This window comes from Suricata suricatta, chromosome 5 (genome assembly GCF_006229205.1).
Source record: "Suricata suricatta isolate VVHF042 chromosome 5, meerkat_22Aug2017_6uvM2_HiC, whole genome shotgun sequence".
NCBI lineage: Eukaryota > Metazoa > Chordata > Mammalia > Carnivora > Herpestidae > Suricata > Suricata suricatta.
The window spans coordinates 31,594,633-31,612,452 of NC_043704.1; the positions used below are offsets into that span (position 1 = coordinate 31,594,633).

The 17,820-nt window shown below is 34.9% G+C and overlaps 1 protein-coding gene across 1 annotated transcript in view; it reads left to right on the forward strand.

Moving 5' to 3' along the window:
* ROBO2 (roundabout guidance receptor 2) overlaps positions 1-17,820 on the forward strand; it is a 591,892-nt gene that overhangs the window by 522,409 nt on the left and 51,663 nt on the right. Inside the window, exons 18-20 of the mRNA XM_029939142.1 lie at positions 1,608-1,790; positions 12,063-12,105; positions 13,535-13,662. Of these exons, the coding sequence (XP_029795002.1) occupies positions 1,608-1,790; positions 12,063-12,105; positions 13,535-13,662 (354 nt within the window). The remainder of the gene's footprint in view (positions 1-1,607; positions 1,791-12,062; positions 12,106-13,534; positions 13,663-17,820) is intronic.

The following is a 17,820-nucleotide window of genomic DNA, read 5'->3' on the forward strand; positions in this document are numbered from 1 at the left end:
TTTGACCTGGAAGAAAGAATAAAGTGTTAAACAAGTCATTTGTGGTTTTCCAGACCCTCACATCTGGACAATGTACAACTTACATCTCTGAAGTTATGTGAGTGGCTCTTAAAGTAACCCTTACCCATTCCTGGGTCATAATTTTGAGTCAACAAACTACTGTGTTTCTATCAGCCTCTTTACATACATTTTCTTAAATAACACTCCCAAATATTTAAGATTAGGACTCTTGCCAACTAGCAGAAGCAGGTACTTGAAAAGATTAAATGCCCTACATAAGGTTATTGCTTACTTAAGCTAGTAAGTGACAAGGATGATATTCAAACAGAAAGCTTCAAAGACCATGTTCTTTCTAATGTATTGTAGTGCTATGATAACTAAAACAATGAACATCACACATTCCTTGGATGTGATATGTTGAAATTAGTCACTTATATTTTGATTTCAATTGTTTAAAATATTTGATTAGTAATTAATGAGATATGATGTTGTCATAACAAATCACTTTACACCAGTGTGTAAATTTCTTAATCTCTTAAATAAACACCTAAATCTTTATATGATACTATGATTTCATGAATTTTTAACTATTTTAAAATGTGGATTAAGATTTTAATTATCTCTGAGAGGTCTAAATTGTCAAAAACATGACTACTTCTAGAATAATATTAGTCCAGATTTAAATGTTCATTTTAGTGCGGCACTTGAGTGACCCAGTTGGGTAAGCATCTCACCCAAATTCAGCTCAGGTCATGGTCTCACAGTTCATGAGATCAAGCCCTGAGTCAGGCTCTACACTGACAGCACAGAGCCTGCTTGGGATTCTATCTCTTCCTCTCTCTACCCCTCCCCTGCTTGCTCTCTTTCTCAAAATAATAAATGTTTATTTTTAGTAACATAACTTTAGATTAATTTCAAAGTTGTCTTTTTAATTAAACTTTCAAGTGGATTTTCAAATTAGTTTTAAGGGAATACGTGAGATTATTTTTTTGTGACATTTTAATTATAGATACTAATCTCTATGAAAAGATACTTCATAATTGTCATTGTTTTGTATAGTAGTTTTAATACATTCCAACAAAAGTAAAGGGTGTTTGATTAAAATAAATTACATGTTAGAATATTAAGGATAATAGTAAATTACATATTTTTAAATCTTGAACATTTCAATTTAGGCAGTGCTGTAGAGAAAAGACAATTTATAAATACCCTGTGAATGTTGTAGTTGCTTTTTTAAATTTTACTTTAGCAAGACTATATGAAAACATACTTTACTTAGCTGAAGAAAAGTTGCTCTTACTTTGCCCCCTAGCACTTGCTTTAGTACTTATTTACAAGGCAATAAATCAAGAAGCAGTTCTGAGTCTACTCATAGTAAACCCAAACATAAGGGAGCAATGTTCTTAATCATATTTTAAACTAATAATTTGATTCTTCTTCTGAAACATATAAAATATGCTTATCAATAATTTTGACAGGCTCAGAGCACAATTATTACCTGCCTTCATAGGAAATTTTCTAATTTTCTCTGCCTTTGGTTCACCATGTATGTATTCCTGTGTTTACTTTCATAATAATGTTTACTAAAACTATTATTTCTTCCACAGGGGGACGTAATGAAGTTGTCATTACTGAAAACAATAACAGCATAACTGAGCAAATCACTGATGTTGTGAAGCAGCCAGCCTTTATAGCTGGTATTGGTGGTGCCTGCTGGGTAATTTTGATGGGTTTTAGCATCTGGTTGTATTGGCGAAGAAAGAAGAGAAAGGGACTCAGTAATTATGCTGGTAAGACACTATTTGTAGCTATGAAAATCTCTTATCTTTAGGAATGTAATGAAATGAAAGAGAAGGAATGGAATTGAATAATGAGTGAGTGAATGAATGAATGAAGAATGAATGAATAGATGTTTTTGGCTTGTTTTAAACACCTGCTCTGTAAAATGCAATTATAAAAACATGCTTTAATGCATTTATTTTCATCATATTATATTATAACCATAAGGCAAGCTTTTTGTGTGTATCTCCAGTGAAGTGCAACAAGAGTACACACTGATAAATGTGTAACCATTTTTTTCTCAACTAATTCTTCAAAACACACACAAGCACAACACACACCCACACACACACACAAACTGCATGCTATGCAGCCATTATCTGAGGTGGATTTAGGCATGAGCATTACTAACATGCTTAGGCAGAAGGAAAATATTTGAAATATAGCTTTTAGTATTTCAAAATGCAGATTACAATAGGCAATGCCACAGATGGCAAATACAAATAAGCAAAAAATCTCATCAGAATTAATAAGACTGATGAGGCATGAATTAAATGACTTAATAATCACTTAAAGGGGATGTCTATTTCAAGGTAACCAATCAGCATTTTAGAAGGAAGAAAATGGAGTAGGAAAGCAGAAGAAAAAGAAGATCTTAGATATTCTACCTATTTGCAAAAGTGTTTTCTTTTTAGAATCTGAAACAGAATTTCAAGGATGTCAAACACTGTGGCCTTCAAAATATTTCCCAGGCAGAAGAGTTAGGGGAGGGGGCAGAATTATCAAGTCAGTGATTAGAAGAATGCACTCAGTATTGAAGCTATGCTTAATAATAATTTTAATTGCAATTCATTTTAAGCGTTTCCTCTAACAACAACAATCATAAAAATAAGTTGTCTCATAATATTTCACACTTTCTAGAATTTAGAAGGGAATAATTTTCATTTAACATCATCCTACAAACACTTTAGAACTTCTTGACACATTTTATTCAGCCTTCTATTTCTAGTTTTAACTTTAAGTTTAAATGTTTATAAATCTCTTAATAACTGATTTTGACAGACACTTCTTAGTTTATTAAGCTTAGAAGCTGCTGTAGCTTGTAGGCTTCTAAGCCACTGATAATGTCTAAATACTGCAAAGTGGAAGGATTGCACCCACTTGGTTGTCTGTTTGACAGCAATTAAATATGATAACTTCATTATAATGTTATGGCTCATATCTATATCTTATAAAAATAGAGGTTATTATTTTTTAATTTTTTAATGTTTTATTTATTTTGAGAGAGACAGAGAGAGAGAGATAGACAGCATGAGCAGGGGAGGGTCAGAGAGAGAGGGAGACACACAACCCAAAGGCAGGCTCCAGGCTCTGAGCTGTCAGCCTAGAGCCCAACGCCTGAGATCATGACCTGAGCCGAAGTCAGACACTTAACCAACTGAGCTACTCAGGCGCCCCCAAAATAGAGGTGGTTATTTACAATTTGAATAAACTTCAAAGACTAGAGAAGTCAGTATAGTGTATCCACTGGAAAGGGGATTCCAAGCATTGTAACTTGCAGTCATTCTGCCATTCTCATCTCCCACTGGTTGCTGATGATTTCTCCCTTGGGCTTTATCGTTCTGAGTGCTGTCTCACCACATCAGGGAGGTGTTCTTCCCAGCAAGGAATGCTAGGTAATAACTGCCAAGTGTCAGAGTCTTGAACATCCATGATATTTAATGTACCTTCGTGTTCTGCAGTCCAGCCCTCTACCTTCATGCCTTGTAGATATTGCTCATCAGCCCATCTGTTTACTCAATCACCATGTTACCGTTCATCTCTGTGACACACATGCAAATCATCCTAGTCACAGGGAAGAATGGACTTAATTCATGGACTAGCATGTGTTAATCACTTTGCTTGACGTTATTGAAAATATTTAAAGATTAGCCATACTAGTTTCAGTGCAAAGGTCTAAGACATCCACATTTTATTTTCCCCCTTCAATCACTCCCTTAACATAGCTCTCTTAACTTTTAGGTTTGTGCTTTTAGTAAAGTTATATCAGACTTCTTTGTTCTTCTTTTTCTTCTTCTTTTTATGTTTTTAACAGCAGTTCTTTGCAAAACATATGCATTTAATTTGAAAAACTTATTGGTTTTTGAGCTTGATAAGAATAGAACATTTCCTATTATCATTTCTCATTGTGATTGATACCCATCTGCTTGTAGAGGGGCTGCTAACTCAGAAGGTGTTATGCCCTTCAAATATTTTGGAATAAGACCAAGCCAGAGAGCAACTTTTCAAAACCTTTATACTTAATTGATAGATGGCTGCCTCTCAGAATGGATTTACCTTCAACTAATAATTTGCCTCTAGCAGCTGCTGTTCTCTCTAAGTGAGAGGCAAATGAAAATCCAAACCACAGGTACCTAGCAATGTATATATGACTTTAATTTTTTACACATCTCGCTCCATATATATCTTACCTTCTTCACCTGTTAAAATCTTCATATTTTTGTCCTTATACATCTTAAAAATGGAGATTTTAAATAGGAATGATTAGTGGAGTGTGTATCAAAGTTTTAAATTTCTGATATTTCATGCATGAGCTAATGGTCCATGTCAGAGCACAAAGATTTCATACAGGGCTATTTGTTTTTCTTTCTTTGAAGTGTGTTATAAAACTTATAGAGTATACTTTATTTGTACTGATTCTGTTTATATTTTGGTTTTTATTAAAATTCTCTGGGAATCTGATAAATATTACAAGTATGAAAGAAATGTCATTTTACTCACAAAATGGAAAGCCTATTATTTTCACATTTTCACTGCACGGTAATGACTATATATGTACAAACTTTATTGTTAATTCATGAGAGCATTGGTGTTTTTTTCTCCCAAGAAACAAAAAGTCTACGTCGGGACAAGTATTTAGATTAGTTTTGTAACATAAGATATTTCACTTATTTCAAACCTCAACTGTGATCATGGATTATACTTAAATATCTGGTACAATTTATATATATTAAGGCATATATATGTATCTCATGCAATTTGCATATATGCATGCATTTTATTATTTTATTTTATTTTTTGAGAAAGAGAAGGTGCAGGTGAGTAAGGGGCAGAGAGAGAGGGAGAGAGAGAATCTCACATAGGCTCTACACCATCGGTACAGAGCCCGAAGCAGGGCTCCTGAAACAGGGCTACATCTCACCCAATGGGGTACCCGTGCTCACCCAAAACGGGACTCAGACTCACCCGAAGTGGGGCTCAAACTCACCCTATGCGGGGCTCAAGCTCACCTGATGCAGGGGTCAAACTCAGGAACCTTGAGTTAAAGACCTGAGGCAAAGTCATTTGTTTGACCAACTCAGTCAACCAGGCATTTTAATAATCTTGACTGGCTCTACGTAGAATTGTAGAGCAGGAAAAATTTGATTTTGTCACTCCCTTTGTCCTACTTCATTCCAAATCTCCTTTCACCATTAGAAATAGAACAGGGAAGATTTTAACTAGTGGGAAGATATTTAAATATCTTTCAGGTTGGAGATTCTCTCAGCAGGGTGCTTTCCACTCACACAGTGTGGACAAAAACTTACTTCTTTTATAGCTAGTCTTTGCCTATCTGTCGTGTGGAAAATTATATTTGAATGTTTAGAAGGAAGGAAAATAAAAAAAGTGCTACTCAGTGTTGATATATTTTATATATTGGAGGATTTAACATAGTTATCATAGAACACTAATGAATGACACCTTACATTGTAAAAATGAATATCAAGAATCAAATGGAGAAGTGCCTGGGTGGCTTAGTTGGTTAAGTGTCCTACTCTTCAGCTCAGGTCATGATCTCATGGTTCATGGGTTTGAACCCCATGGCAGCCCAGAACCTGCTTGGGATTCTCTCTCCTCCTCTCCCTCGGACACAGCCCCCTCTCTCAAAATAAATAAATAAACTTAAAATAATTACTAAATGCAAACTTATATATTTAAATGATCTGAGAGGAGAATTCGGCCTGAATATATCTTATTTCTTTACATAGCAGATGGTGGAGATTTCCCTAGGGCAATGTTACATGCTAGGTTTTTATTCAGTTGTTTCCTATTTACCGTTTATTTAATTCTTCAGATACAGTCACATGCCACCTCTTTGCATATAGTGCAAAGAAAGGCAGCCGGAGCAACAACAAAAAAGGAATTCTTCTATCTTATCTTCTATGTAAAATCATTTTATACTTTCATAGAGCATCATACAATGTTACCTATCTTACTCTCCACTGAGCGCTAAAAGTCTACTTGTCACTGGTTGTGAGGTTCATGACTGCTTGACTAATTCACCTCCTGAGCTGTTGTAGCATCAAATGAATTGGAAAAAGATTTGGGCTGAAAACACAGAGAATATAAGGTGATTTTTAAATCTGGAGTGAATGTTTGATCACAGATATAATAGTGTTTGTGAATAGATAAACAAACAACATAAGTTTGAATATAAACCATGTAGCTCACATGAGGGTTCTATGTAGTGATATTGTATATATAATATACATGCTCGTATATATCCATTTTATAATCCTCATGAAAGCTAACGACTCTTTTCAAACTTACATTGTTCAGTTTCCTTATTCACAATTTTTAAGTCATAAACTTTTTAATGAAAGTATATAGTTTTTCATTTTTAAAGGGGCGAGTGATATTTTCTGAGTATTATTTTACCTCTGAGAATAACAGGCTATGTGAAACTTGGTAAATATAAATAATTTATTACTGAGTGAGCAAACTATGAAATGCTAAACACTTCCTACAGCTTTAAAATCATTGGTGAAATATACATTATTTGACAAAACTATCCAAGAGAGCTAAAAGATTTGATGGAATTTTTATACTCTGATTATCTGGGCTGAGTTAATGCTTATTAAAAGAGGATTATTCTACATTCATATTTGAGAAATAGCTTATCAGGAGAGGGAATGAGGCTTGGCTGGCAACATTAAAGTTTCCATTTGGAGTAGGGAAATGTGGCCTCCTAAAGATAGGCTCTCTGAAAGCTTCCTTACCTCAAAATGTCAATTTACCACATAGTTAGATTTCCCTTCCCCCTCCATTCTAGCAGGCATGAGATTAGGATTAATCCTGTCAGATAATAGTAGAGGTACTTTCTGTGTGACATAAACTTGCAAAATCTCTTTACCTTGTGTCCTTTATAAATATTGCAATAAATTCAAAATATTTAATGCAATTCTAAAACATTTAAGATTACGGTGTCTGTAGAACTTTTTGGACATCTTAGCATGATCCAATTAGCTTTAGATTAAAAAAAAAAACAAACAAAAAACTTCTATATGTTGTTCCCTGAATGTTCTTAACTTTAGACACTAGCAAGGACTCATTCCTGGTGAAGATTCATACTTATTTCAAATTTATCTTTGGTAAGCACAAAGTTATTGCACTGTGATTATCAAAGTCATGACCAGAGCAAAATTGTCCAAGCACCTCTCCTTCTCTCCCTCTTGCTTTTAAATTCAAGGAAGTTTAATATCTTTTTGAAATGAAAACCAGATCAAATCAGATGAAATAGCTTGTAATTTGTTGTGGCATTTTTTTCCCTCCCTTCTGGAAAGAGAGACAGAAAGAAAAAAAAAGAAAGGAATGGAAAAGAAAAGGGAAGAAAGGGAGGAAGGGAGGAAGAGGAAGGGAGAAAGAAAGGGGGAGAGAAAATGCTAATAAAAACACCATATATGACTTTTATTTGTGAGTCCTTATTTCTAGTCTACTTTTCATTTCATGGTCTATACAACTCAGTTACTTTTGATCTACTTTTCAAAATGGAACAAATCTAAAAGTTTGGAGTGTGTGGTAAAAAAGAAACTTGAATATTTGTCATATGTTTTTTTCTTTCTTTACAAAGATAACTAATCAAACTTTTTTAGAATTGCTTTTTTGGTTTGGTTTTTGGTTTTCTTTTGTCATAGAAACATATAAAATAGAGAATTGTCATGTATACCTAATTCTGTTTATGGACCAATTTAAATTAGTCATGCATTTATATAAAGTCCTGTTTATTTTTGCCTTTGTATAGTTGGTATGCAGAGGTGCAAAGATAAGAGTCTTCATGGAATATTTTGCCAAAAGCTGTCTAGAAACATTTGAAAACATATTTTAATGATGATTGGAACACAAATAGAAAATGCAGGGTGCCTGGGTGGTTCAGTTGGTTAAGCATTTGACCTCAGCTCAGGTCATGATCTCTTGGTTCATGGGTTCAAGCCCCGTGTTGGGCTGCGTGCTGACAACTCAGAGCCTAGAGCCTGCTTCGTGGATCCTGTCTCCCTCTTTCTCTGTCTCTCCCCTGCTTGTGCTCTCTCTCTCTCTCAAAAATAAATAAAGCATTAAAAATTAAAAATAAAAGAAAATGGATATGTTCTAAAGGCTTTGATATTTAAATATATTTTACTCATAACATTTAGTATAGAATCCTCAGCATAGACTCCATTCTCTAACATATCTGTAATTTAACCTTGATAATATTTTTCCCAATATTGTATGTTAAAATACATATAACGTAAAATGTACTTTTTGACTGTTTTTAAGTATACAGAGTGGTGTCATTAAAACATTCCTAGTGGACCATCCTCACCACCATCCACCTCCAGAACTCTTCTCATCTTTCAGATTGAAACTTTATACCCTGGAAACAGTAACAGCCCATTACCCCTCCGCTGCTCTGATCCCTGAAAACCACCATTCTACTTTCTGTCTATGATTTTCACGGCTCCAAGTACCTCTTATTAGTGGGTAGTACGTGCCTTTTTGTGACTATTTATACCACTTAGTGTCATGTCTCAACTTCACCAGGTTTTAGCATGTCAGAGTTCTCGTCTTTTCTTATAGCTGAATTGTACGTACGTAACAACATTTTTCTTATCCATTCATCAAGGACATTTTGATTGCTTCCAAGTTTTAGCTATTGTGAATAACAGTACTATGAACATGGGTCTACAAATATCTTTTGGAGACCTTGCTTTCAATTGTTTTGGGTATATACGTAAAAATGGAATTGTTACATCATATGGTAATTTTATATTTCTAACTTTTAAAGATTCATCATACTGTTATCGTTTGCCCCGATGGCAGTACTGTGTTACATTCCACCAACAGTGCACTTCAGTTCCAATTTCTCTCCTTGCCAAGACTTATGATTTATTGTGTCTTGAATAGTAGCCATCCTAATGGGTGTGAGGTAGAATCTCATTTAATTTTGATTTTTACTTCCCTAATACTCAGTAATGTTGAGCTTCCTTTCAGGGCTTAATGGGCATTTAAGTGCTCTCTGTTCGGTAAGATTTTGAGTGTTGCTTTACAACTTTAATATGTATGTGTTATCAAGAATTTACCATTAGTATATAAAAGTACAGCTTAATTTTTGTGCCTCTGCTTCAGTTGCCCTTTTTTTCTCTGATATCACTTATTGCTCTAACAATAATAGGAAGTTTGGGTGGGGAAAAGGAGCATCTAAATTAAGAATAATATTTAATTTGTTTCCACAGATCTTCGAAATAACACATTTTGAGGTGTAGCCCATCAATGACTGCTTATTTGTATTATCACAATGGTATTCGTGACATTATCTTCACTCTCTTTTAGTAGAGTAAACAATCACTCTATAGTCCATTAAAAAAAAACACATAACTAGAAAGTCACAATGTATGGGAAGCTAATTAACTCTATTGTTTTCACATTTTGTGTGCATATTTTTCCCTAATCAGGACTTTATTTAACAGGTTTAGTGCTCAATTTTTGTCTTTAATTGTTTCAAATTAATTATTCTTTTGTTGTTGTTAAAAGCGGTTATTAATGGGACCCAATGTGGTATGGACCAGTGCTGATTCTGGATTCCCATCACTTAATCAAGTTTGTCAGGAAGCAGAGAAGCCATCAGGGTCCCTTCATCTTCTCTGAGGCACTGTCTGTAGCCAGTTCTGGGCAGATGCAAAGGATGTGTCAGGACTGTTTTGTAATGAACTTGAGATGTTACCTGACAAGTTGAGAAGGCATTATAGTGCAGATGCCAGCAAGATGTTCCTGAAGTCCTGACCGACCCTGGGAATCACGACTCTGATCATATCACCTCATTAGGATGGTGTGAGAGATATGTTCTTGAATGACCTTAGGAGGGACTGAGGAGCTGCATTTGGAAATTGACAAATTTAAAGAGCAATCGTATTTCATAGCAAAAACTTGAGGAATAGATAAATTATGGAGAGATTATTCAAAATAAAATGATTTGCTGTATGTATACTTTAAGTGATGATATAGGCTCTATTTATTTAAAATATGAATCAGTTCTTGTGGGGAATAATGTCCCCTGACATTCTGACTCAGTCAGTTGAGCGACTCTTGATTTCATCTCCAGTCATGATCACAGGGTCATAGGATCAAGCCCTGCATCGGGCTCCACACTGAGCATGGACCCTGCTTAAGATTTTTCGTTTTCTCCCTCTGTCCCTCTCCCCTACTAGTGGCTTCTCTCTGTATCAAATTAAATATATATATATTCACATATATATATACATATATATGAATCAGTTGATAAAACTTATTTTTACATTTACTCATTAGGAAATCATGGTAAATGTAATTTTTATTTTCCATAGGATATATTGGATTCATATCTATACAATGTTTTTTTCCTTAGATTTTTTTAATGTTTCAAGTGTTTATTTAAATTCCAGTTAGTTAACATACAAAGTAATATTAGTTTCAGTTGTATAATATAGTGATTCAACATTGTCTTATACCCCCGGTGCTCAGAATAGCAAGTGCACTCTTTAATGCCCATCGCCTGTTTTCCCCTTCCTCCAATCCCACTTCCCTCTGGTAGCCATCATTTTTTTTTCCTTCATCCCCAGGAACTGGTGTAGCTGATCTATATTTATTTTAGTCAGAATTGCTGTTTTGCAATCCTTAAACTTCTAAACACCAAATTTTCCCCCATGATCTTATAGTTAACTCTTTGAGAGGCAAATTTCTATCCATGCTAATGGGAAACTATTTATAGACTTTATCCCACTAATCATGAATATTTATATTTTATTCCAAACATATTAAAACACCTTGAATAGAATTGCTATCTTAGATCCTCCCAGTAGTATGCATTATAGTACCTTTCTGAGATCTGAGACATTTTGAATGCCAAATATGTTTGATTTTCAAAGGTTTGGGATAAGAAATGATGGATCCTAATGGACATTTACATTCTTTGGCAAACCCTTGAAACCCATTTTTATGTTGATAGCTTTGTGGAATGGAATCTAGTGTCTGGAGGGAGTGGATTCCCCAGCTGTAATTCTACGATATGCTTGTTGATGTAATTAATAAGTTCAAGAGTTTTATAAAGGACTTCAGTTTTTCCAATTATTACATACAATTTGAATAGATTCAGTATCAATTATTTGGAAATTTTATTTTTTTGTGAAGGTTGGATGATAAAACAAAGCACTCAGCACATTATTCTCAATTAATTGTAGTTTATGTCTATTGTAATTGTAGTTGTTCAACTTGTAGTGATTATGATGTCCCTAAAAGGGTCTGTGATGATGAGGAATATGTCATCAATCAATACCTGTTTCTCTTTCTCACTGGCAGAATATCATTACCTGTTTAAACGATTTTGTTTCTTTTTTTTTAATTTTAAGTTTTATTCATTTTTCAGAGACAGAGAGAGACAGAGTGTCAGGTGGGAAGGGTTCAGACAGGGCAATGTAGAATCCGAAGCAGGCTCCAGGCTCTGTGCTGTCAGCACAGAGCCCAATGTGGGACTTGCACTCACAGACTGTGAGATCATGACCTCAGCTGAAGTCAGATGTTGAACTGATTGAACCACCCAGGCTCCCCGTGAACTATTTTGTTTCAGTTTCTATTATGTGCATTTTATGTTGTGCCTTCTAATTAGGACATCCACATAGTAAGATTAAATGTCATGGTTTGATAATCCCTCATTAATGCATGTCAATCTTCCAATGCCACTATATATTCCAGTTGTGACAGTTTTTGACATCCATATACAAATTGCCCTTTTGACTCAACCATACGTTTGGCTTGAAGTATTTTTAGATGTCCTATTAAATGATGGCTTTGCCCTGGGCCAATCCACTGTTTCTTATTCTCTGTACAATTATGTTAATTATATTTTGTTAAAATCCCAGAGGCCTCAGCTCTAAACTAAGGACCAATATGTATTGTTATTAATCATAATTAATATTGACTACTTGTATGTGTGTGTCTTTCTTTTTTTTTAACAGTTACATTTCAAAGAGGAGATGGAGGACTAATTAGCAATGGGAGGTATGCTAAGGAGATTCTTTTTTATTATTATTTTTAATCAGGACTGAGAAAACTAGAGTAAGAGGCTATTATTGTAATAAACGATCACTTACAGGTCTGAGAATTCTAGGAGGAATTAAATGGCTTACCACAAGGTTTAATGATCTATCTGTTGTGCACTTTAGAGGAATCAAGTCCAGATGTTTCATATCTCCCAGATGCCCCTGAAGAAATTAGTAGTAAATATCACAAGGAATGTGTTCATTTGTTAGCAGGATGTTTATTGCATTAATTAGACATTAGCAAATGAAGTTGCTGTTGTTTAAGACTCCTTATTGGCTCTCACTAAATTGCTGTGAGTGAACAATTACACATAATCGATCACAAAGTAAATGATTCATGGATGATGAATAGGTTGTAGATTGATAGGACTGGATTCCACAACTTTGGATACTCAATTGAAATTGATAAAAGCTGATAACAAACCCATATATCCTCATCTATTTTCTCTTTGCCAATATGGAGATTGTAATTAGGCTCTGGTAATAACTTCCAATCTCCCATTTAATCAATATTTTAGCAAAAAGAGATTAGGTATAATGAGAGCTAGTGCATGTAGCAGTTAGCAGTTGGATCTTCTTATTGCAGTTTCCATAGAAACACATGTTTCTCTTAGGGACTGCACAGAAATGGTCTATCAAAAATAAAGTACAATGATTATAGATGTTGCTATTTCTTTGTAAATATGCTAATAATCTGGAAAGGAATTGGATCCCCATCTTTTATATCAAAAATAGGAATTCTTTATTAGATATGATGTGAGGGAAGTTTTTCTCATACACTGTACTCACATGCTGGATGAGATCACAGTGAATCTTTAATTACCTTCAAGGTCTTGAATATACCCCTAATATTTTGCAATTTAGATAATTTGGAAACGTGCTATTAATGGAACAATATAAATACTGTTCATTAATTTTCATCAAGTTCTTTGCCTCTCAATCAAGCATGAGGGCTCATAACAGGGGTTACAGCCTATAGGGGATGGGTAAATATGGGGAATGCAGGAATCAAAGAAGCAGTAGCCCAAAGTCTTGGAAAGGGCTGATACTGAGCAGTCACTCTATAAACAGTTGTTCCCTTGAGGTGCCAATTTATCATCGAACCTTGTTTCAGGATCCTGCTATGTTCCCAATTCCCACCAGTTTCAGATCAGACAACTGAATTCATTTGGATGTCAGCAGAATTCCAGGCAGGATGCTTCTGTTTCTGCTGACAGGCTATCTATAATCTTAATCAACCACTGAATTTCCGTAATTCTTGAGAACCTACCCATTTTAATTTGACGTGAATTAAAGTCTTCCTAAATTCTTTAATCTTGTGCATGAGACAAGTGTTTATATCTCTCATTGAGCTCCATGGGTTGATTTACTTTTAATTTCTGTTTTAGCCGCCCCGGTCTTCTAAATGCTGGTGATCCCAGTTATCCATGGCTTGCTGACTCATGGCCAGCCACGAGTTTACCAGTAAACAATAGCAATAGTGGCCCGAATGAGATTGGGAATTTTGGACGTGGAGGTAAGTAGTGTCATTCAAAATGTTGTCATTTGTTTTCTTGGATTTTCTACGTGTTTTTAAAACCGTGTACTAGAGAGTATTTTCTTCCATTATTCAAATTAGTATAGTTCATGTATGAACAGTGCTAAATATTTTATATTTAATTATTGCATCTATATGACCTTGAGTTAAACCAAGCTTTAAGGAAGTCACTACTAACCACGATGACAATATTTATAATAAATTTTGTTTTTAGGACTATTTGTACAAGCAAGATTAGTGAAATCAGGAGCTATGCTGCTAACTAGGGCTTAGGATTTTGGACTAGTCCTTTCAATTTTCTACATGTCATTCAACATAGATTTATCAAGTATGTCCTGTGCTCCTGGTACTATGATAGACGGGAAAAATAAAAAATCAATATAAAGAGAAATGGTCCATATCCTCATAGATCTTGCAGCATAGACATTTAAATAAATAAGACATGTTGAGAGAGAATTTAAATGTAGTTCTACAATTGATAATGAGTGGCCCAAATAAGAGACAAAAAGGTGCTAAGTAGCTGATATGCTAAGGTCTTCCAAATTTGGTGCCACAATCCTCTCCACAGGTCTTTATAAAGAGACAGAATTTGACAGACTATAAATAATTCCACACTCCCTACTGCCACCTTTTTATCCATTCAAAAGGAGAGTGGTGGATTTAGAGAAAGATGAGACTGGAGAAGTCAGTGATCTCAGTGTTTAGTTTGGCAGAAATATTTGACTTTGCCATTGGCGGAAAGTTTGGTCGACGGTACATGGTCTGGCGCTATCTTGCCAGTACCCAGCATGAGAAAGCTTCCCCTTGGGAGTAAGAAAGTTCTAGGAACAGAGTGTTGCTTAAGTTGACATCTGAAGGAGAGGTAGAGATTAGTCAGAATTGTGGGTAAATGTGGAGAAGAAACAACCATTTAAGGTTTATAAATAAGAAAGACAGACTTAATTGACAAAAGAATGGATTTTCTAGTGAATATAAAGTACGAGACAACAGAAGTGGTAAAAACAAATCAAACGGAAGTACAGAAGACCAGATAACAGAGGACCTTCTATGCCACACAGAGACTTTAAACTTTTGTCCAAAAGGTAGTCAGAGGCATCAATGGATTTGTAAGAGGGGAATGCTAGGATCCAAGTACAGTGTTAAGTCATCCAGCCTGCTGCTGGGTAAGGAATGGAGTTAGCGTAGAAAATGGGGTAATTAATTAGGAGAATAGAGCTATGATCCAAGTGAGTGTGGATGAGTCTCCTAGAGGAATTCCACACGTCTAGGTGAAATTAATGCTGAACCCAGGGCCAGGCTACACTATTATAAGCTTCAAATGTGGATTTCACAGACATGAGTGCATAAACCTACTGACTTAGAAGAATAATTATGGACACTGCCATTTTCTCTTCACTGATGGAATGCCAATGCATGTTTGAATATAATTAAAATAGTACTTGAAATAACAAAGTTACTAATTATTGCATAAGTATGCATTCTGTCAATACTAACTTTAAGAAAGGGAGAATTTTCGCATTCTTCAAATAAAATACAGAAAATAACAATCCCCATTTTATAGGTATACAATGAGGATTAAGTGGTTGATTATATATACAGGTTTAGCACAAAGCTTGACATACAAACACCGTGATGACCAGGCATCAGTGTAGTAAATAAGAAAATAAAAAATATGACTCTTCAGCTTCTTGATTGTCCTCTGTAACCACCCCATTTAGAAATCTTACTTGTCCAGAGCCTCTGAAAGTAGCTGCCTCTCCTAGTGACCAAACACTGAGCCCTATAATTACAGTCTATGATTTTTTCCATGGGTGGGTTCTGTATCTGAGCATCTCTTCACCAAGAGAGCAGATGACTTCTCTACCTTACCCAGAATGATGTTGTAAAAAAAAAAAATTCTGTTCTGAAAGCCTTTATTATCAAGGATTAGATGCCTCTTTTTCTTGCTATATTTGTATGTGATTAGTGTCTTAACATCAAGAAATGAATGCCTAAAGAAGGAAAATGTTTTGTTTTGTTTTTTGCTTTTCTCAGTTTGTAGCAGGCTACACTAATATCTAAAATGTCACAGTCTAATTTAGCCAAAGGATACATCTACAGATTTTCAAGGTTTATCTTCCATATCCACCTCACTTTTATGATATGAAATATTTCACAGGTGGACATCAAGGCCAAGAAAAAGTTTTTGCAAGGTTTCCTTCCAGGGTGATGGGTATGTTAAGCATTTACAGTGTACCGGGAGTAGGCAGGATTTGTTGTACATATTTTTTCATTTTCATTGCATAATAAATATGTAGCATAGATAATTGATAATAATATTTACATTTTAAAGGCCAAGAAACCAAGGTTTATCAAAATAACTAACTGGAGATCTAGGTATAGAATGTATGTCTAACACATTTTAAAGTCTACGTTATTTTATATGCACTGTTCTGCAATTCTCAAGGTAGATTCGCATGAATGATTGTATAACTATACTCACTTAAAAGAACTCTTGTGGATACTGACATTTTCCTTTTAAGAACAGATTACTAATACATGTTTAAATGTATGGAAAACAGTATTTTGAATAATAAAGTTACTAATTATGGCACATCTGCATTTCGTCAATACAAACTATAGAAGATCAATTTAATCATTCAGGGAGTGCTTACCCTCTGCAAAGCACTAGGTGAGGAATTATGGAAATCCAGACATAAATCCCATATGTTCCTATTCCTAAGTATCTTACCATCCCATGAAGGAGATATTCATGGATGAAGGTGTACCAGGCCAAAAGAAATAAATGCACAGATCACTAAGTTGCTAAAAGCTGAAAAATGAATCAGGAGTGATTCCACCTGGATGGAAGGGTTTCTATAATTCATAGGTTTCAAACTCCACTGTTAACAAGTGCCAGTCAGCCTAAAGCACTCAGGAAAGGTATGTGTCGACTGTAAGAAATGGAAAATGGAAGGTCCTGCCTATAGATGGAAGCGCCTATTCATGTCCTGTTTGTGGGAGGAAGGCTGTTCCAGAGTTCCCAACCATCTGGTATAATAGAGTACTTTCCTACACCCAGATATTCATGTAGAATCTTCTGATATTTCAATATTTCTGTGTTTGGATATAATTCAGTTGAGTTTTCGAAAATGTACGAGTGATCAAATAATATTTGAAGGAAATAGGTAGCCCCCAAGTCAATAGAGAAGCACTTGGACTTGAAGACTGGCTAATTTCATACAGCAGGAAGAGAGAGTCTATTTCTGGCGCTTTAGCTTTAGTTGTTGCAGAAAAACATTCTATAGGGTTAGATTCTCAGGCAACTTTTTTCCACTTTTAAACATGTGAACATGCAACCATTTCAACAACTTGCGGTTGATGTGGCTCACAGTCTAAATACAAAGTTTTGGAAGGTCTCAAGATCAAGGTTTTGGGAAATTAGGGTCCATGCTGGAGAAACCTGTCTATCCAGTTAATATTATCAGTGAATAATGGCAGAGGTGGCAGAAACAACACTCTGAAAATATCTGCAGAGTGAAGGATCTCTTTTCATAATTTTGATATATTACTAAGTATGAAATGTTTTTGAGAATGAAAATGAAATTGACATTTGAAAATGAAGTACACTTTTTCATTATCAAACTTTCTAATTATAAGTAAAAGCAACAAGGACCAAAAAGTAGTTAAGGGTTCTGGAACTACAAAAACAATTTTACTTGTTTGTACAACTTTGTGAAGTATTATGTATTTGAATATCTTTAATAAATCCACTGATATGCATTTAAAATATTTACTTTGATAAAGTATATATCCACTTCATTGAAAAGCAAGTTAGAATTCCAAAAGACCTAAATTATACAGTGCACAAAATGCATTATAAATGTCTTATTGCTGGGGTGCCTGGGTGGGTCAGTTGATTAATCATCCAACTCTTGATTTCAGCTCAGGTCATAATCCCACAGTTTGTGGGTTCAGAACCCACATGGGGCTCTGCTTTCACAACCCAGAGCCTGCTTGGGATTCTCTGTCTCCTCTCTCTGCCCCTTCCCTCCTCAGGCCCTCTCAAAAATAAACTTTAAATAAATAAATAAATAAATAAATAAATGTCTTGTTGCTAAGGCTGAAGAAGATAATTTTTAGCTTTCGTAAAATGCT